Here is an 18,505-nt window from a genome sequence, read left to right on the forward strand (position 1 = left end):
TTGAAGGATGCGGCACCATGCCCGATTTAGAGCCTAGTTCTTGGTCTGGGATCCCAGAGCAATAGCAACTCGACCTAAAAAGCTTTGTGCTTATTTGCAAATGCCCAGCTCTGATGCGGGGACGTTTTTCTAGCCACGCTAAGTCAGGAAGACTGATTGGTCCTTTGAACTCTGCCCCTCTGGGACTCTCAGCCTGTGAAGCCGGGGAGACGTGGGGTGGGAAGGCGTCCCTCCAGAATGCCGACATCTCGGTAGGGGGCTCTGTATCCAGAAGCACCCTTTCCCCTGGGGGGCTCTGCTGCGTCTGCCAGAGCGGCACGAACAGGAGAGGCCAGTCTCGCTGTGCAGTTTGAAGAACCTTGCTGAGGAGTTTACGGAGACAAATGGAAGGTAAGCGCTTCCAGTCTCGCGCTCCACTCCTGTCGCTGGGATGAAATCCTGTGCCAAGAGCGGCTGAAGGAAGAAAGAGCCCAGAGCTCCCAGTTCAAGGCTCCAGTCCTTCGTCCAGAGCAGGAGCTGGCGGCAGGGAAGGATCGACGAGCCACGGGTGAACGTCTGCCCCTCAGCTCCAGGACTGCAACAGGGAATAGTGCCACCCACGGTGGACAGGTCTTCCCACTTTAAGGTTCTCCCAATCACCCTCCCAGGCTTGTTCAGAAGCCCATCTCTCTGGTAATACAATCGTGTTGGCTGACAGACGACACTGTCTCTAAGCTCCTCCGCTTTTTAGAGAACTCTCGACCTTTTTTTTTGTATATTTAAAATATACATATTTTTAGCTCAGTAGTTGAGTGCTTGCCTAGCACCCACCAAACTCTAAAATCAATCCCATCATGCAAAAAAAAAATCTCTTTTTTTAATTTTAAAGACATATTACTAACCAATCAATCTACAAGCCTTGAAACAAGAGACAGTAAAGATCAAAATCCGAGCCAGGCATGGTGTCACATGTTTTTAATCTCAACACTCTGGAGACAGAGGCAGGCAGACTTTTAAAGAGTTTGGAGCCAGTGTGGTCTACATAGTGAGTTACAGGCCAGACAAGGCTACTTAGTGGGACCCTTTCTCAATGCAAAATAAAATAAAATAAAAATAAAAATTCCAGTTGGTTGTGGTGGTGCATGCCCGACCCTAGCATCTGGGAGGCGACAGTAGGAAGGTAAGAGATTCTAAGCTATCCTTGGCTACAGTGAGTCTGAGGCCAGCCTGGGCTACATTATACCCAGCCTCAAAACAAAGGGGTTACAGAGATGATTCAGGGGATAAAGTGATTTGCACACACGAGCATCTGAGTTTATATTCCATAAAAAAAGCTGGGGTGCGGTGGCCTGTGACCCCAGTGCTGGGAGGATGGAGGCAGGCCAATTCCGAGGGCTCACTGTCCCACCTGTCTAGCCAAAACAGTGAACTCGAGGTTCAGTGGGGAACCCTGTTTCAAAAAACAAAGCGTTAACCCCTGACCTCCACACACATTGCCTCTCTGAGCACATCTACCTGTCTACAAGCCATGCCTACCACAGAGGCGGTAAAACAAGGACCAGCCACGGTGGGGGAGCTGCTTGTGAGCCTAGTAAAGGAGCGAAAGAAAGAAGGTTCAGGAATTCAAGGTCATCCTGGACTACATAGGACCTTATCTAAAAAAAAAAAAAGATCAAAGTAAAAAGTAATAAAGTTTTTATAGGGAGAGAAACTAAGGAAAGAGAAAAGAAGGAGGAAGGAAGAAGAAAAAAGCAGGAAGAGAACGCTGAACTCAGCACCTAGGCGGGTGATCTCTTGCTGACCACACTCAGCTCTGAAACCGGGCCAGAGGAAGCCGCTGGGATCATCTGACAGACAGTGCCGTGAAGGAACAGTGACATCTCAACTCATGCTCAGATGCCAGTCACGTCCCTGCGGACTTCAGGGAACAAGGAACTGCATCTTTGGAGACTGGCCCTCCTGTCGCTTGCAGCCGTGCAGGGTCATGCTGTGCTCCCGTGCATGAAGCCGCCTCCGCCAGCCTGCGTGGGGTGCGCCGAAGGCGTCCGTTCCCTTGTCTAGTGCCCTGTTGTCCGGCTCACCCTGCACAGTCTTTACCTAAATTACTAGGCTTGCGTTTGCAAAGAATTTGAGGCTTTGACCTTCAGGAACTGAGCCTCCAGGGAAGGGCTGTTCTATTTTCGGGATGTGGATAACGAGCATGAGGAGTAGGCAAGCCTCGCTCCTGGCTTCGTGTCTTCTCCAGCTTGGCGAATCAGGGGATCTGCCTCCCTCCCCCTCTTTCGGCCCTACTCCTCAATGATTTGGCTACCCAGGGGAAGCCAAGAGGGGCACACCCCTAGGGCAGCACCCCAGAGTATCCTGTGTGTGTCTGTCCACCCTTAGGTAGGTGGACGCAACCCCAGACAATTAGTATAAAGTCACTGTCTCCCGGGGATCAAGGCCAACCCCCTGTCTGTCTGTTTGCTTTGGGAAACATCCAAGAACACATTTTGAGAGATGTGGAAGTAGAAAACATTTCAAAACAAAAAGTACGGGGAAAACCGTGCACACACCCATCCCCCAGCCTCTGAGCTCTATCTATGGGTGCACACACCATCCCTCAGCCTCTGAGCTCTATCTATGGGTGCACACCCATCCCCCAGCCTCTGAGCTCTATCTATGGGTGCACACACCCGTCCCCCAGCCTCTGAGCTCTATCTATGGGTGCACACACCCGTCCCCCAGCCTCTGAGCTCTATCTATGGGTGCACACACCATCCCCCAGCCTCTGAGCTCTATCTATGGGTACACACCATCCTCCAGCCTCTGAGCTCTATCTATGGGTGCACACACCCGTCCCCCAGCCTCTGAGCTCTATCTATGGGTGCACACACCATCCCCCAGCCTCTGAGCTCTATCTATGGGTGCACACACCATCCCCCAGCCTCTGAGCTCTATCTATGGGTGCACACACCATCCTCCAGCCTCTGAGCTCTATCTATGGGTGCACACACCATCCCCCAGCCTCTGAGCTCTATCTATGGGTGCACACACCATCCCCCAGCCTCTGAGCTCTATCTATGGGTGCACACACCATCCTCCAGCCTCTGAGCTCTATCTATGGGTGCACACACCATCCCCCAGCCTCTGAGCTCTATCTATGGGTGCACACACCCATCCTCCAGCCTCTGAGCTCTATCTATGGGTGCACACACCATCCCCCAGCCTCTGAGCTCTATCTATGGGTGCACACACCCGTCCCCCAGCCTCTGAGCTCTATCTATGGGTGCACACACCATCCCCCAGCCTCTGAGCTCTATCTATGGGTGCACACCCATCCTCCAGCCTCTGAGCTCTATCTATGGGTGCACACACCATCCCCCAGCCTCTGAGCTCTATCTATGGGTGCACACACCATCCCTCAGCCTCTGAGCTCTATCTATGGGTGCACACACCCGTCCCCCAGCCTCTGAGCTCTATCTATGGGTGCACACACCCATCCCCCAGCCTCTGAGCTCTATGGGTGCACACCCATCCTCCAGCCTCTGAGCTCTATCTATGGGTGCACACACCCATCCCCCAGCCTCTGAGCTCTATCTATGGGTGCACACACCCGTCCCCCAGCCTCTGAGCTCTATCTATGGGTGCACACACCATCCCTCAGCCTCTGAGCTCTATCTATGGGTGCACACACCTGTCCCCCAGCCTCTGAGCTCTATCTATGGGTGCACACACCCATCCTCCAGCCTCTGAGTTCTATCTATGGGTGCACACACCCGTCCCCCAGCCTCTGAGTTCTATCTATGGGTGCACACACCCATCCCCCAGCCTCTGAGCTCTATGGGTGCACACCCATCCTCCAGCCTCTGAGCTCTATCTATGGGTGCACACACCCGTCCCCCAGCCTCTGAGCTCTATCTATGGGTGCACACACCCATCCTCCAGCCTCTGAGCTCTATTTATGGGTGCACACACTCATCCTCCAGCCTCTGAGCTCTATCTATGGGTGCACACACCATCCTCCAGCCTCTGAGCTCTATCTATGGGTGCACACACCCGTCCCCCAGCCTCTGAGCTCTATCTATGGGTGCACACACCCGTCCCCCAGCCTCTGAGCTCTATCTATGGGTGCACACACCCATCCTCCAGCCTCTGAGCTCTATCTATGGGTGCACACACCCATCCCCCAGCCTCTGAGCTCTATGGGTGCACACCCATCCTCCAGCCTCTGAGCTCTATCTATGGGTGCACACACTCATCCTCCAGCCTCTGAGCTCTATCTATGGGTGCATACACCCGTCCCCCAGCCTCTGAGCTCTATCTATGGGTGCACACACCCATCCTCCAGCCTCTGAGCTCTATCTATGGGTGCACACACTCATCCTCCAGCCTCTGAGCTCTATCTATGGGTGCACACACCTGTCCCTCAGCCTCTGAGCTCTATCTATGGGTGCACACACCCGTCCCCCAGCCTCTGAGCTCTATGGGTGCACACACCCGTCCCCCAGTCTCTGAGCTCTATCTATGGGTGCACACACCATCCCTCAGCCTCTGAGCTCTATCTATGGGTGCACACACCATCCCCCAGCCTCTGAGCTCTATCTATGGGTGCACACACCATCCCCCAGCCTCTGAGCTCTATCTATGGGTGCACACACCATCCCCCAGCCTCTGAGCTCTATCTATGGGTGCACACACCATCCCCCAGCCTCTGAGCTCTATCTATGGGTGCACACACCCGTCCCCCAGCCTCTGAGCTCTATCTATGGGTGCACACACCCGTCCCCCAGCCTCTGAGCTCTATCTATGGGTGCACACACCTGTCCCCCAGCCTCTGAGCTCTATCTATGGGTGCACACACCCGTCCCCCAGCCTCTGAGCTCTATCTATGGGTGCACACACCATCCCCTCAGCCTCTGAGCTCTATCTATGGGTGCACACACCCATCCCCCAGCCTCTGAGCTCTATCTATGGGTGCACACACCCGTCCCCCAGCCTCTGAGCTCTATCTATGGGTACACACCATCCCTCAGCCTCTGAGCTCTATCTATGGGTGCACACACCCGTCCCCCAGCCTCTGAGCTCTATCTATGGGTACACACCATCCCCCAGCCTCTGAGCTCTATCTATGGGTGCACACACTCATCCTCCAGCCTCTGAGCTCTATCTATGGGTGCACACACCATCCCCCAGCCTCTGAGCTCTATCTATGGGTACACACCATCCTCCAGCCTCTGAGCTCTATCTATGGGTGCACACACCCATCCCCCAGCCTCTGAGCTCTATCTATGGGTGCACACACCCATCCCCCAGCCTCTGAGCTCTATCTATGGGTGCACACACCATCCCTCAGCCTCTGAGCTCTATCTATGGGTGCACACACCCGTCCCCCAGCCTCTGAGCTCTATCTATGGGTGCACACACCCGTCCCCCAGTCTCTGAGCTCTATCTATGGGTGCACACACCCGTCCCCCAGCCTCTGAGCTCTATGGGTGCACACCCATCCTCCAGCCTCTGAGCTCTATCTATGGGTGCACACACTCATCCTCCAGCCTCTGAGCTCTATCTATGGGTGCATACACCCGTCCCCCAGCCTCTGAGCTCTATCTATGGGTTGCGGGGTTGTGGGAGCAGCCCTGTTTTCCTACCCTGACTGCAGGGGAGCCGGTTCTGCTTCCAGCCTCCCACTTCTAGGATCTGCCTGAGTCGGGTGGCCTGCCATGCCATAGCTTTTCTTTCCTCAGGAGGTAAGGTCGGCAGACTAGGATTCCTGTGCCAACATCCAGGAAACATCCATCCTGCTTGTATCCAGGATGTGGGGCTGGGCAAAGGCCAGGTGGCAGCCCACTTCGAGCCCCAATGGAAGGTGATGTCAGAGGGAGTCCAAGGAAGGTTGCCACTGAGGGACTCTTCTCAGAGTCTGGCTGGCAGTCTGGTCAGCCTGGTCCACTTTTGTCACAGAAGAACAGAGCAGCTGGGCTTCCAAGTCACAGGAGAGGTGTCGGCAAAGCGGCGGAGTTCCATTGGTGCCTAGGGGCGGGGTGGGAGGGAGGTGCAGGCAGTGCTCATGGGTAAGCCTGCAAAGCAGAGTGGGGAATTGTGCCAGGCTGAGAATGGAATGGCTGGGCTGTTTCCAGCCCCTTCCTCAGGTGAAAAGTTGGGGTTCTGCGAGCCTGTCAGTACTGTGTTTAGCAAAGACGCCAGCTCCTCCCTCTTGGGTAATTTTCAGAAATAGAAACCAATTTTTCTCTGCACTGGATCTCAGTCCCAGCAAGACTGGTTCTAGCCTTACTCAACATAAATTCTTATTTTGGGGGAAAAGCAAGACCTTGGTTTGTGTTTGTTTGGGTAAAACCAGAGGAGGGAGAAGTTGGGAAAGAAGGTTCTGGAGCCAAGTCAGGACAGGGTTACTACATTATTTTCATTTCTAGCTGTGGTTAGCAAAACCCTGGCCCCTAAAAATGTCTCCATCACAGTCCCAGGAGCCCGTGGTTGAACATGATACGTTCCATGCAGAAGGGACTTTACAGATGTGACTAGGGATCTGGAGGTGGCCTGGGGGTAGTGGCACACACCTTTAATCCCAGCACTTGGGTAGAGGAAGCAAGATCTACATAGCAAGACCTAGGAAAGACAGAGATACATAGTGAGACCCTGTCTCAAATTAAATAAATAAAACAAACAACAAAAATAATCTGGATGTGGAGAGAGGGTGGGGCTAGGCTCCAGTTGGAAGAGTCTTACGAAGCATAAAGGAAGATTGGGGTTCTGGCGCGTGTACCATGTAAACTGGGTGTGATCTCGCAGGCCTATATTCCTTTTTTTTTTTTTGAAAATATTTATTTATTTATTTATTATGTATACAATATTCTGTTTGTGTGTATGCCTGCAGGCCAGAAGAGGGCACCAGATATCATTACAGATGGTTGTGAGCCACCATGTGGTTGCTGGGAATTGAACTCAGGACCTTTGGAAGAGCAGGCAGTGCTCTTAACCTCTGAGCCATCTCTCCAGCCCCCCGCAGGCCTATATCCCAATACTTGAGAAGTGGATGCACGAGGGACAAGAATTCAAGGCTATCCTTGAGACCAGTTTGGGGTACATGAGGAGGAGTCTGGAGACAGAAATTTATCTGGGGGCACCTGGCAGGGGTCAATGATCCCAGGGACCTTGCAAGAGACAGGGAGAAGGAAGAAAGGAAGGAATTTTGAAATAAAATCTGAAGCCAGGCAGTGGTGGTGCATGTCTTTAATCCCAGCACTTGAGGGGCAGAGGCAGGCAGATCGCTCTGAATTTGAGGTTGGTCTGGGCTACAGAGCGAGTTCCAGGACAGGCCCTAAAGCTGCAGAGAAACCTTGTCTCGAAAAAGCAAAATAAATAAATATAAAAAGAAAGAAAATACATTCTGAAGATGTATCAATGACTGGCTTTGGTCATGAAGGGTCCTTCTACCAAGGAATGCAGCCTAAAGAAAAGGCTAGGTTACACAGACCACAGGTCCAGAACGGTTAGAATAAATTCGTGGTAAGCCTGAGTTGCTGTGAAGACAAGTCATGCAGCATCCAATGCAAGGCTTTGCTCCTCCAGGGACTGGGGAACAATCCATCTGCTCAGGAAGCTGGAGCTGTCATAAGCCAAGGGAGAAGCCAGGATCTGAAGGTCAAGGTAGCCAAAATAGTGCAGGAGCCTGGCTGCCTGCAGATATATGCAATAATCGCACCTGGGCCAAGCTTGGGAAGAAGGCGGTAAGGCTTAACTTCCAGGCACTCCTCCCCTTTCTCCTGAACCCCCAGGCACTATTCATATCAGTTCCCCCTTTCAGGATGCCCAGTGTTGTTATGTCTTTCCACTGAAGGCATAAAACCTTGATTCATAATGGTCCTAAGAGCTTATGAGGTTCCCTGCCCACTCCTTCAAGCTTGAGGAGTGTTTCTAGACGAGGTCATGAAGGCTGCATCTTTGTCTAACCCATACATCTTGGGCTGGGAGTGTAGCTCAGGCAGAGTGTTCCCAAGGGCCAGTATTTGATCTCTAGTGCCACATAGGGGCATTTTATTATAGAAAATATTTTCAGGGGTTGGAGCTCAGTGGGTTAAATGCTAGCTGTGCAAGCTGAATTCCTGAGTTCAGATTTCCAGCAGAAGTGTAAAACTCAGGTGTGTGGGAACATGCCTGAGACCTCAGCTCTGGAGCTGGGATAGGGATTGAAAGGTAGATTCCAGAGGCATGCTGGCCGACCAGTTTAGCTGAAACTAGCTCTAGTTTCAAAGAGATAAACTGTCTCAAAAATAAGTCCAGCTGTGGGGAGGTGGCGGCTCACACCTTTAATCCCGGCACTCGGAGGCAAAGGCAGGCGGATCTCTGTGAGTTTGAGGCCAGCCTGGTCTACAGAGCAAGTTCTAGGACAGCTAAGGGCTGTTACACAGAGAAACCTTGCCTTGAAAGACCAAAAGCCAAACCAAAAAAAAAAAAAAAAGAAAAAAGAGGAACAACTGGTTATGGTGGCACTGTGTGTCTTTAACTCCAGCACGGGGGAAGAAGGATCTCCAAGCTGAAGGCCAGCCTGATCTACAGTAAGACACTGTCTCAAAAACAAACAGAGATGGCCTAGAATCTTTGCCTTTCACATGTGCCCGTGTGCGTGCGTGTACAGGTGAGCTTGCCTAACCTTGAAAACATTGTTTGTCTGTATGGATATATAAACAAATCTAAGAAGTCAGAGGTGAAGCTAGATGAAGAGGAAGAGACCAGGGTGATCACAACAGCCCAAGGAACCCCGAAGACTCTAGGCAGAAATCAGGAGCATCCTCCGATTTACCCTCCCCCCAAACCTCAGGAGCACCAGGCCTGTTGACACAAGGAGATGCTTTTCTGAGCCGCCAGGATGTTTAGGCAGGTGGCTGGGATCAGCCAAATGGCACACCTGTGGGTGTTCAGATTCCAGAGTGTTGTAGCCAGGGTCAACAAGGCCGAGGGGGAAGGGTATATGGGAAACTGAGTCCAAAGGCCCAGGGGGCCTAGGTCCCAGCTGCAGCAAGGTGGCCCAGGAGGACAAGGAGAGTTCCTAAGAGGTCATCTTAATTGGTGTTGTTTTGTTTTGTTTTGAAATGTATGAGCTTAAACTGGGTGGTAGATGGCAGAGGCAGGCGGATCTCTGTGAGATCAAGAGCTAGTTCCAGGACAGGCTCCAAAGATACACAGAAACTCTGTTTCAAAAACAAAAAAAAAAAAAAGAAAGAAAGAAAGAAAGAAAGAAGAAGAAAAAGAAGTGTATGAGCTTTCTGTCTGCATGTACTCCTTCATGCCAGAAGAGGGCATTAGATTCCACTATAGGTAGTTGTGACCCGCCATGTGGTTGCTGGGAACAGAACTCAGGACCTCAAGAAGAGCAGTCAGTGCTCTTAACCGCTGAGCCATCTCTCCAGCCCCTTAGTCCATGTTCTATTGCTGTAAAGAGACATCATAACAAGCCGAGCAGTGGTGGCGTATGCCTTTAATCCCAGCATTGGGGAGGCAGAGGCAGGCGGATCTCTGTGAGTTCGAGGCCAGCCTGCTCTACAAGAGCTAGTTCCAGGACAGGCTCCAAAGCTACAGAGAAACCCTGTCTCGAAAAACAAGAGAGAGAGAGAGAGAGAGAGAGAGAGAGAGAGAGAGAGAGAGAGAGAGAGAGAGAGATCATTACAATGGCAACCCTTCTAAAGGAAAGCATTTAACTAGGGCTAGCTTAATGTTTCAGAGGTTAGTCCATTATCCGCGTGGCGGGAAGCATGGTGGCACACAGGCAGATCTGGTGCTGGGGAAGGAGCTGAGAGCTCTAAGAGAGAGCACTGGCACTGGATGGGGCTTTTGAAACCCCAAAGGTCACAGTTCCTAATGCCACTCCCTAAGCACTCAAATAGAGGAGCCTCTGGGGGCCATTCCTATTCAAACCATCAGAGAGGTAGAGCCGGGGTAGAGCCGGGGTAGAGCCGGGGTAGAGCCGGGGTAGAGCCGGGGTAGAGCCAGGGTAGAGCCGGGGTAGAGCAGGGCAGAGCCGGGGTAGAGCCAGGGTAGAGCAGGGTAGAGCCGGGGTAGAGCAGGGTAGAGCCGGGGTAGAGCCGGGGTAGAGCCAGGGTAGAGCCGGGGTAGAGCCGGGGTAGAGCAGGGCAGAGCCGGGGTAGAGCCGGGGTAGAGCCGGGGTAGAGCCAGGGTAGAGCAGGGTAGAGCCGGGGTAGAGCAGGGTAGAGCCGGGGTAGAGCCGGGCTGGGGCAGGGTAGAGCAGGGTAGAGCAGGGGTAGAGCAGGGGTAGAGCCGGGGTAGAGCAGGGTAGAGCCGGGGTAGAGCCGGGGTAGAGCCGGGCTGGGGCAGGGTAGAGCCAGGGTAGAGCAGGGTAGAGCCGGGGTAGAGCTGGGGTAGAGCTGGGGTAGAGCCGGGGTAGAGCCTGGGTAGAGCCGGGCTGGGGCAGGGTAGAGCCGGGGTAGAGCATCGCACAGAAGAGGAACCCCAGGTGAAATCTACACTCCAACACACAGCCAGGCATCCTGCACAGCCTCTCTGGGTCTCCAAACCTCCCTGTGTGGCCCGCGGCACCCCCAAGCAATGCCTGGCACGGCCATCATGGAGCAATCAGGGAGCAATCAGAACGGAAAGCCACACAGCCGACAGTCTGGGAACAGCTTACTGTTTTCAGAGGTGAACGGTTCCTTTCTCTTGCAACCTCCCAGGCAGCGACAGTAAAAAGAGAAAGAATCTGAGGCCCAGAAGGCCTGCACTTGAGGAGCTGAACTCACCAGGGAAGCTGAGCTTGTGATCTCAGCACTCAGGAGGCTGAGACAGGAGGATTGCCTTGAGTTTGAGGCTGGACCCGGGGCTAGTTCACAGTACCCATAAGGAGAATCACTACCATACATAACTTCAGTTCCAGGAGATCCAATGCCTCTCCTGACCTCCACAGGCACAGACACACATGTACACGTGTGGTGTACATGCAGAGATGCAGGCAAAACACCCACGCACAAAACTAAGTGGACCTGCAGATGCTTTTTTAAAATTACGAAACAAAACCACTGCCAAGGACAGGGAGAGTGACTCAGCTGGTCTCGTGCTGGCCCCATACGCACAAAGCCCTGAGTTTGATTGGCAGCATTACATGAGCTTGATGTGGTAGGATAAAGCTGCCATCCGAACACTAGGAAGGTGGAGGCAGGAAGGTCAGGAAGCTACCATCCTCATTTACATAGCAAGTTCAGGGACTGCCTGGGATACAAAGCCCTGTCGAATGCCGTAAAAATAAAATAAAAATCACCCACGGAATGTAGCTTCAGGCACGGTGGGTGAGGTGCCAGGCATCCCGACCTAAGGAAAACAACCGGGGCCAGTGATGACTCTGCAGGTAAAGGCGCCTGCCACCAAGCCTGACTCCCTGAGTTCAAGCACCGGGGATTCTCACAATGTAGAGAACAAGAAAGTCCATTGCCGTTTATACTCATATTATGGCATGCCAGTGCATGCGTGCATGCTCGCACGTGCGCGCACACACACACACATACAAACATGTAAATAACAAAAAACATTTACATGTTTGGTCACCTGGTAGCCTTGAGTTCCTGGGGTGCAGAGGCCAGGTCTCGTGACTGCTTGCTTGTCTCTTGTCTGGCCTGAGGTAGGGAGATATTTCCTTTCTGGGAAAGCCATGCAGGGAGGAAAACAAAGCCTTTGTCTGTGAGACAGGTATGGCCAAAAATAGAGGACTCCTGACCGGTCTGAGGCTAAGGCTAGGTGGGTCTTCCTGGACACAGGCTGGTTAAGGGGTGTGTGTGTGTGTGTGTGTGCACGCACATGGGGAGGGAAGTACTTGGGGGTAAGTGCTGCTTCCTTCTCCTGGAGCCCCTCAGGCTGCTGGGTACCTGGAGAGGCTGTTGAGGTTGAAAATCCCCAGATCCCCTCTGGAGGGACATGGCCTCACAGACTGGGGGAAGGGCTCACCTTTCTTCTCAGCTGTGTTGGGAATTGGTTTGACAGCTCCACTGAGATCCTTAACCTCTCAGGGTTTCAGTTCCTTCAAGTTTCACAAACACAAACCAACATCTTTTTATTGTTGTTGTTTTGCTTTTTGAGATGAGTTTCTCTGTAGCTTTGGAGCCTGTCCTGGAACTCAGAGATCCGCCTGCCTCTGCCTCCCGAGTGCTGAGATTAAAGGTGTGCACTACCACCGCCCGGCTCACAAACCAACATCTTGTTCCTGTCTAGTCCTGGATCCGGGGCCAGAGGTTTCTGGAGTTAGGATAAAGTTCTTTAGAAAGGGATGGTGTCTAGAAAGGCTGCCCAGGATGGGGGAGGGTAAGGAGGATAAGAGAGGCAAAGGCCAAAGAGGTGAGGAGGCCAGGGGATGAGGCAGCTGGGAGTACAGAGGAGCCATTGTGCAGACTGGAACTGGGGCCAGATTGGAACCCCCCTCCCACCGGATCTTCAGGGTCAGGAAGGGAACTGGCCCTGAGGCCCAGGGATAAAGAGCCTTGCAGGCTGGGTCTGCTTCTCTCACCAATTCAAAGTCTTCTGTCAACCTCGCCCCAGCTGGCCTGCAGTCTGAGAAGATCCAGCCCCACGCCCCTAGGAAAAACGCGACCCTGCTCCAGGTCAGCATTTAGAGCATGGATTTACACGCAGCCCGGTCTTTCCTTTCCCATGCCTCAGTTTCCCCTCTTCAGTTGCTAACAACTAGCTTTTCAGGCTTGGTAGACAGCCCTTCCCCCAAAAATGTGTGTGTGTGTGTGTGTGTGTGTGTGTGTGTGTGTGTGAGAGAGAGAGAGAGAGAGAGAGAGAGAGAGAGAGAGAGAGAGAGAGAGAGAGAGAGAGAGAGAAGGCGCCTGGGCAGCCAGCCCCCTCCAAGCTCGCAATCTCGGGGACAATAGCTTCCTGAGTTTGCTAGATGCCAAAGCCAACCTGGACCCCACATCTCTGGAAAGGGGTGGGACAGGACAGAAAGAGGAGCGAGTAGCAGTAAGATCTGACCGAGCCCCCTCCTCCCACCACGGCTCGCTCGCGTCCTCGCAGCGCGTGACCGCGGCACTGCGGCTGCAGAGCCGCCATCCCCTGTCAGCGCTGGATTCCTGGGGTGTGAGGTGGGAAGCCGGAGATGGGGGTGGGTGCAGGACCAGATCTCCGTGGCCACGCGCGGCGGCACTGGGGGTGTATGATGACGCCCGTGCCTCCTCCAACTCCTCTAGTTTTTTGTTTCCGGGAGTTTCTCCACCCGCGAGTGTGTCGCTGAGTCACCTTCTCGGAAGACTCGGGTCAAGCTGTCCCGGGGCGGTGCAGAGCCAAGGTACATATTGCAGAGACGCGTGCGGAACCGCAGGTTCAGCCTGCGTCCCCTGGCCAGCCGGGGACCCCTAAAATAGTGAGAAACTCGGTTGGGAACTCAAGAGTCCGCTGGGAGAGAAGCCACCTTCAAGGCGTGACCCAGTTCACTGCAACGCCTTGTTATCTGCTCCCCTGCTCCTCCGGAACTAGCACCTTCTGGACTTTAAGAAGGCGATGCAAAGAGAGAGGTGTGTGGGGTCGCGCGGGGGCCGGTGTGGGCGTGCGAGCCCTCCGCATCTGGAGCCGGACCATTGCAACTTCCTTCCTCCGCGGGTCTGGTGTCTGTTTTGGTCCTGCCTGGGTAGGTCACAGAGTTGGACTTGGGAGATTCATTTTCCCAATCTCCGCGAATAATCTTCCAGAAATTTAAGTCGGGTTAGTTATGGACCCCCTTAGGTCATTTGCCGTGAAATACATCACTTACACAACGACCCATGCGTCCTGTTTATCTCCACCGAAGCGCATACTCCCGGTCTCGTGCATCTTCACCAGGAACTTGCCCCAGGGGGTGGGGAGCGGTGGGACCACGCCCCCATGCTTGCCCCTCCAATCCCGATGAGAGCCCCCCAGTGCCCCTGTCCACCCTGTTGGGTTTCTCCAGTTGGTGAGGATCGTGGATCCGGATCATCTGCTGCAGGCAGCTGCCCAGGCCTCGACAGTATTCCCTGGGGGAAAGGCTTCAACTTTGGAGGTTGCTGAGGAGGCTCCCTCCTCCGGACTTCGTGCTCCAGCTAGGAGTCCCCAAACCGGTTCAGCTTTCTCCCGGAAGGCATGACAAACTGCTTCGGGTTCGGCGGCTGAGTGGTCCAGCGGCTGCGTCTGGAAGCTAAAAGTAAATCCACCAGGGAGGAACAGGGGAGCAAGAGAAGCTTGCGGGTGGCGGGTGACCCGACCTGGCCCAGAGTTAGGACAGCAGGAAGGATCTGGGTGTGTAATTCTCTGATCAGGCTGGAGCTAGGCGATGCCAAAGAGGCTCCGCCTCCCTACTGTGAGCAGCGGTTGAGGTGCAGCCCAGGGTCCTCCGAGAGAGCGCGGAACCACGCGCACCCGAGGCCCACTCGGTTGCTGGGCGCGGGAATCTGGGCTGCGCCCTCGCTTTCGCGCTACTTAAAGCCCTGCGCGGAACTCCACGCCTCGCTGATTTCCTGAGCTGTTCCTCCAGCTTGTCCTCGACAGGGGTGCATAATCGAGTCCAGGGATCCAGTCCCCCACCCCCAACATCTGCACGTGGCCGAGCCGTGGGCCGCGGCGACCGTGTTGAGGGCGGCACTGTGATGGTCCCGGGCGGGTGGAGGACCAGGGCGGTGCGCTGCGCTGGTTCCACCCAGGAGAGCCCAAGGCACGTGGGGCGTGGCCAGGCTGGCGCAGAGACTCAGCGCCCTCCCCGCGCCGCAGCCAAGTTGAGCGAAAAGTTTGAGACCGGAGAGGAACGATCCCTGGGAATCGGTGACAACCCTGTGCTTCAGTTGTCCCTCAGTCGCGAGGTTGAGCCCAGAGGAGCTGCTTTCCGCTACAGGCCGCTAGAGGGACCGACTGGGTAGGGACGTCCTCCACACCCCCGCCCTCCCGTAGTTGGCGGTGCCTTCTTGGGCCCGCCAGGGAGACCGCCACACGTCTGTGCCTTCAGTGCACACTTGTGCTGGGGCAGCGCAGAAGGCAGCCGTGGGTCCATCCAGCACGGGCTGGATTCTGCAGGACCTGGGCACTGTTCTCAAGAGCGCAGCGAGCACCCCTTTTGGAGACTCGGAGACCCAGCGGCTTCGGAGTTCAGGCGGGGGACGCGGCGACTGGACCAGAGTGAGCGCCTCGCAATGCCAGTTCTGGGAATTTTTGCACCGGGACTCTCCGCCAACCCCAAGGGGTGAAGAGCTGGCCTGACGAAGGGAGCCACGGGTCACTGACTCATTCGTCGGGCCGGAATCCAGAGTCCCCTGGAACGGAACGTTCGTGGGGTGGGAGATCCGTTTGGAAAGCTTGATTCTGGACGCATGGGGCTCTGTGATTCCGTAGCATGCAGCTCCCTCCGCGAGGTCTAGGAGCTCTGGCTGGGCACCCTGCCCCACATGCATAGAGCCCAGGCAGCGACCCCCACCAACACTGTCTCCTCCTGTCCCCCAGATCTGGCCGCCTCGGGGAATGACGGGGCCGCTCTCACAGCCCAGGGAGGTGGAGAGGGCGAGCCCCACAGCCAGTCGCCAGACACCCTCCTGGGCAACACCGATAAGGAGCTGAATACTGGAGTCGCCATCACCCCTAGCAGCTCCGGGACAGCGCTGGTGGCCCCTTGTCAGCGGGAGCCCCGGGACCTGGCTATGGAACCAGGTTTGTGGGGTACCTGTCTGGGAAAAGCTAAAGGAATGGATCCCTTTGACCAATAAATAAACGATGGGCCATAGAAAGCCTAGGGTCGCTCGAGAGAAGCATTTTATCCCACAAGGCCAGAAGTCGTCTGGCCCTGAGCCAAAGAAAGAGGTATCGCGGAGTCCCACTCCGGGACAACCTGTGGGAGGCCGCTTCCTCTTGCAGGGCTGTTACCCAAGTAGTGGGCTCCTCCGGTTATGTCACTGTAGCTCTTCCGCCCTCTAGCGGCTAGTTGGGGACATTGCCTTCTTTCTCTCCTTTCTTTCTTTCTTTCTCTTTCTTTCTCCCTCTTTCTTTCTCCCTCTTTCTTTCTTTTCCCCCTCCCTCTCTTCTTTTTCTTCTTTCTTCCCTCTCTCTCTCTCTGGTTTTTCTTTTTTTCTTTTTTTGGTTTTTCGAGACAGGGTTTCTCTGTGGCTTTGGAGCCTGTCCTGGAACTAGCTCTGTAGACCAGGCTGGTCTCGAACTCACAGTGCTGGGATTAAAGGCGTGCGCCACCATCGCCCGGCTCTCTCTGGTTTTTCAAGACAGGTTTCTCTATGTAGCACTGGCCATCCTGGAACTCACTCTATAGATCAGGATCAGGCCTGCCTCTACCTCCCAAGTACTGCGATTAAAGGTGTGCGTCACCACCGCCAGGCTGTTTTTATTTAAAGGTTTGATTTTTGTGTATGAGTGTTTTGATGGCATGTGTGTATGTATGTGTGTGCGCCCAAATGTGTGCTTGGTGCCTTTGAAGGTCAGAAAAGAGCGTAGGATTCCCCTGGGACTGAAGTTTGGGGCCATTGTGAATCACCCACCATCCAGGTGCTGGAACCGAACCTGGATCCTCAGCCAGTGCTTCAAATTCCTGAGTCCTCTCTGCAGCCCCGCCTGGTTTGTTTTTTTATAGCAGGCTGCCCTAGGGGATTGCTCCCACGGCCCTGCAGAGTGCTGGTACTGCTGAACCCCCGGAGCGGCAGGGGCAAGGCTCTGCAGCTCTTCCAGAGATTTGTGCAACCCCTCCTGGAGGAGGCTGAAGTATCCTTCAAACTTACGCTCACCGGTGAGTACTGTCCCCAGGGGGTGAAGGGAGCATTTTCTGCCAGAAAGCCAGCACTGAGAGCATCAAATCCTCCCCCAGAACGGCCGAACCATGCCAGGGAGCTGGTGTATGCAGAGGAACTGAGCCACTGGGATGCCCTGGTGGTCATGTCCGGTGATGGTCTCATGCACGAGGTAAGAACTGAGCTGGAGGATGGCCCAGAGGGTTTGGGATAGTTTCCTGGACTGAGGCCACTCTGCTTTCACAGGTGGTGAATGGGCTGATGTCACGGCCTGACTGGGAGATTGCCATCCGGAAGCCCCTGTGTAGCCTCCCCGGAGGGTCCGGCAACGCGCTGGCGGCTTCCTTGAACTACTATGCTGGGTAACAGCTGAGGGTCCAAGCAGGCCACGTCCCCTACCACCAGGTTTTCCAAGTTCCTGTGGGAAGCTCCACGGTCTCTTCTGGAGCTGCATCCTCAGTTTACTGGGTCACTGGGTCCACTAACTCCCCAGGTCCACCGTCTCCCCCAAAAGGTCTAAAAGGGGATGCATGAGGGCTCCTGCCCCGTTCCACCTGAACTTTAACCTTGCAGGTACGAACAGGTAACTAGCGAAGCCCTCCTGACCAACTGCACGCTGCTCTTATGCCGCCGACACCTGTCACCCATGAATCTGTTGTCACTACACACGGCTTCCGGACTACAGCTCTATTCTGTGCTCAGCCTGTCCTGGGGCTTCGTTGCTGATGTGGACCTGGAGAGTGAGAAGTACAGGCGCTTGGGGGAAATCCGTTTCACAATGGGGACCATCTTTCGCCTAGCAACCCTGCGAATCTACCAGGGCCAACTGGCCTACCTTCCTGTAGGAAATGCTGCCTCGGAGATGCCTGCTTCTCCGGCACAGGGGCACAAGGGCCCTGTGGACACATACCTTGTTCCCCTGGAGGAGCCGGTGCCTTCTCACTGGACCGTGGTGCCGGAACAGGATTTTGTTCTGGTGCTGGTACTGCTACATACCCACCTGAGCACCGAGATGTTCGCGGCACCCATGGGCCGTTGTGAGGCTGGCGTTATGCATCTGTTCTACGTGCGTGCGGGGGTGTCAAGGGCCACGCTGCTGCGTCTCTTCCTGGCCATGCAGAAGGGCAAGCATATGGACTATAACTGCCCATACTTGGTGCACGTGCCTGTGGTTGCCTTCCGCCTGGAGCCCAAGAACCAGAGGGGCATGTTTTCCGTGGATGGGGAGTCGATGACATGCGAAGCCGTGCAGGGCCAAGTGCATCCAAACTATTTTTGGATGGTTTGTGGCAGCAGAGATGCCCCGTCCAGCTGGGAGCCTCAGCCGAGGCCATCTCCAGAAAAGCCATTATGATTCCCTGGCTCTCCGTGCCTTTGTCTATGTCTACACTGAGATGGGACCCTCTCCTGCATCCATGCCCTCATATGGGAGGCTATCTAAAGCTCACATGGAGGTGGTAGAGACCCTGTAGGGAAAGTAGGAAGGCGGGGCTGTAAGAAAGGCTCTGCCCCCTAAATGCTAGAAGGCGAATCTGGGCAGGCACCCTCTGGCTGGGCAGTTGCATCTAGAAGGCACTTACCATTGTGCTTGGAGCCCTTCTGAGAATCAAATCCAAATAAAGTGACTTCCAATCTGCTGATCCTGTCCTAGGACTGGGAAGAGGATGGGGTTTTATACTAGCAAGGGGTATGAAATTGTACTGGGGATTGAACCCAGGGTTTCTGGCATGCTATGCAAGCACAGGATCACTGTTATGTGCCCATGGCGCAGTCATGTTGGTGCTGAGCACACAGACTCC

At 54.6% G+C, this 18,505-nt stretch overlaps 1 protein-coding gene and 1 long non-coding RNA gene across 11 annotated transcripts; one reads left to right on the plus strand and one right to left on the minus strand.

Annotated features, from left to right (window-relative positions):
- Positions 1-5,634: 5,634 nt before the first annotated feature.
- On the minus strand, positions 5,635-12,358 carry LOC142859794 (uncharacterized). The gene is made up of 3 exons (XR_012912246.1): positions 11,926-12,358; positions 11,530-11,621; positions 5,635-6,585 (listed from the first exon to the last, which is right to left on the minus strand). It is a non-coding gene; the product is annotated as an uncharacterized LOC142859794 (long non-coding RNA).
- A 799-nt stretch (positions 12,359-13,157) lies between these two features.
- Sphk1 (sphingosine kinase 1) lies at positions 13,158-18,342 on the plus strand. 10 transcript variants are annotated; one of them, XM_075990163.1, is made up of 7 exons: positions 13,158-13,264; positions 13,453-13,603; positions 15,421-15,624; positions 16,553-16,705; positions 16,784-16,878; positions 16,953-17,068; positions 17,280-18,342. In XM_075990163.1, the coding sequence occupies exons 2-7, from the start codon at positions 13,477-13,479 to the stop codon at positions 18,058-18,060; spliced, it is 1,476 nt and encodes a 491-aa protein (XP_075846278.1). In that variant the 5' UTR covers positions 13,158-13,264; positions 13,453-13,476; the 3' UTR covers positions 18,061-18,342. The 10 variants fall into 10 exon arrangements, with proteins under 10 accessions (XP_075846278.1, XP_075846277.1, XP_075846280.1 ...); XM_075990162.1 differs by lacking the exon at positions 13,158-13,264 and having other exon boundaries at positions 13,345-13,603; XM_075990165.1 differs by lacking the exon at positions 13,158-13,264 and having other exon boundaries at positions 13,387-13,490; positions 13,904-15,624.
- Positions 18,343-18,505: the final 163 nt, after the last annotated feature.

This window comes from Microtus pennsylvanicus, chromosome 11, assembly GCF_037038515.1.
Source record: "Microtus pennsylvanicus isolate mMicPen1 chromosome 11, mMicPen1.hap1, whole genome shotgun sequence".
Lineage (NCBI taxonomy): Eukaryota > Metazoa > Chordata > Mammalia > Rodentia > Cricetidae > Microtus > Microtus pennsylvanicus.

Bases quoted from the DNA above. Each gene is read 5' to 3' on its own strand.
- Sphk1 (XM_075990163.1), top strand. From the start codon at position 13,477: ATGCAAAGAGAGAGGTGTGTGGGGTCGCGCGGGGGCCGGTGTGGGCGT. The intron at 15,625-16,552 runs GTTTGTGGGGTA...GTTTTTTTATAG, and splicing joins GGACCTGGCTATGGAACCAG to CAGGCTGCCCTAGGGGATTG. The intron at 17,069-17,279 runs GTAACAGCTGAG...TTAACCTTGCAG, and splicing joins TCCTTGAACTACTATGCTGG to GTACGAACAGGTAACTAGCG.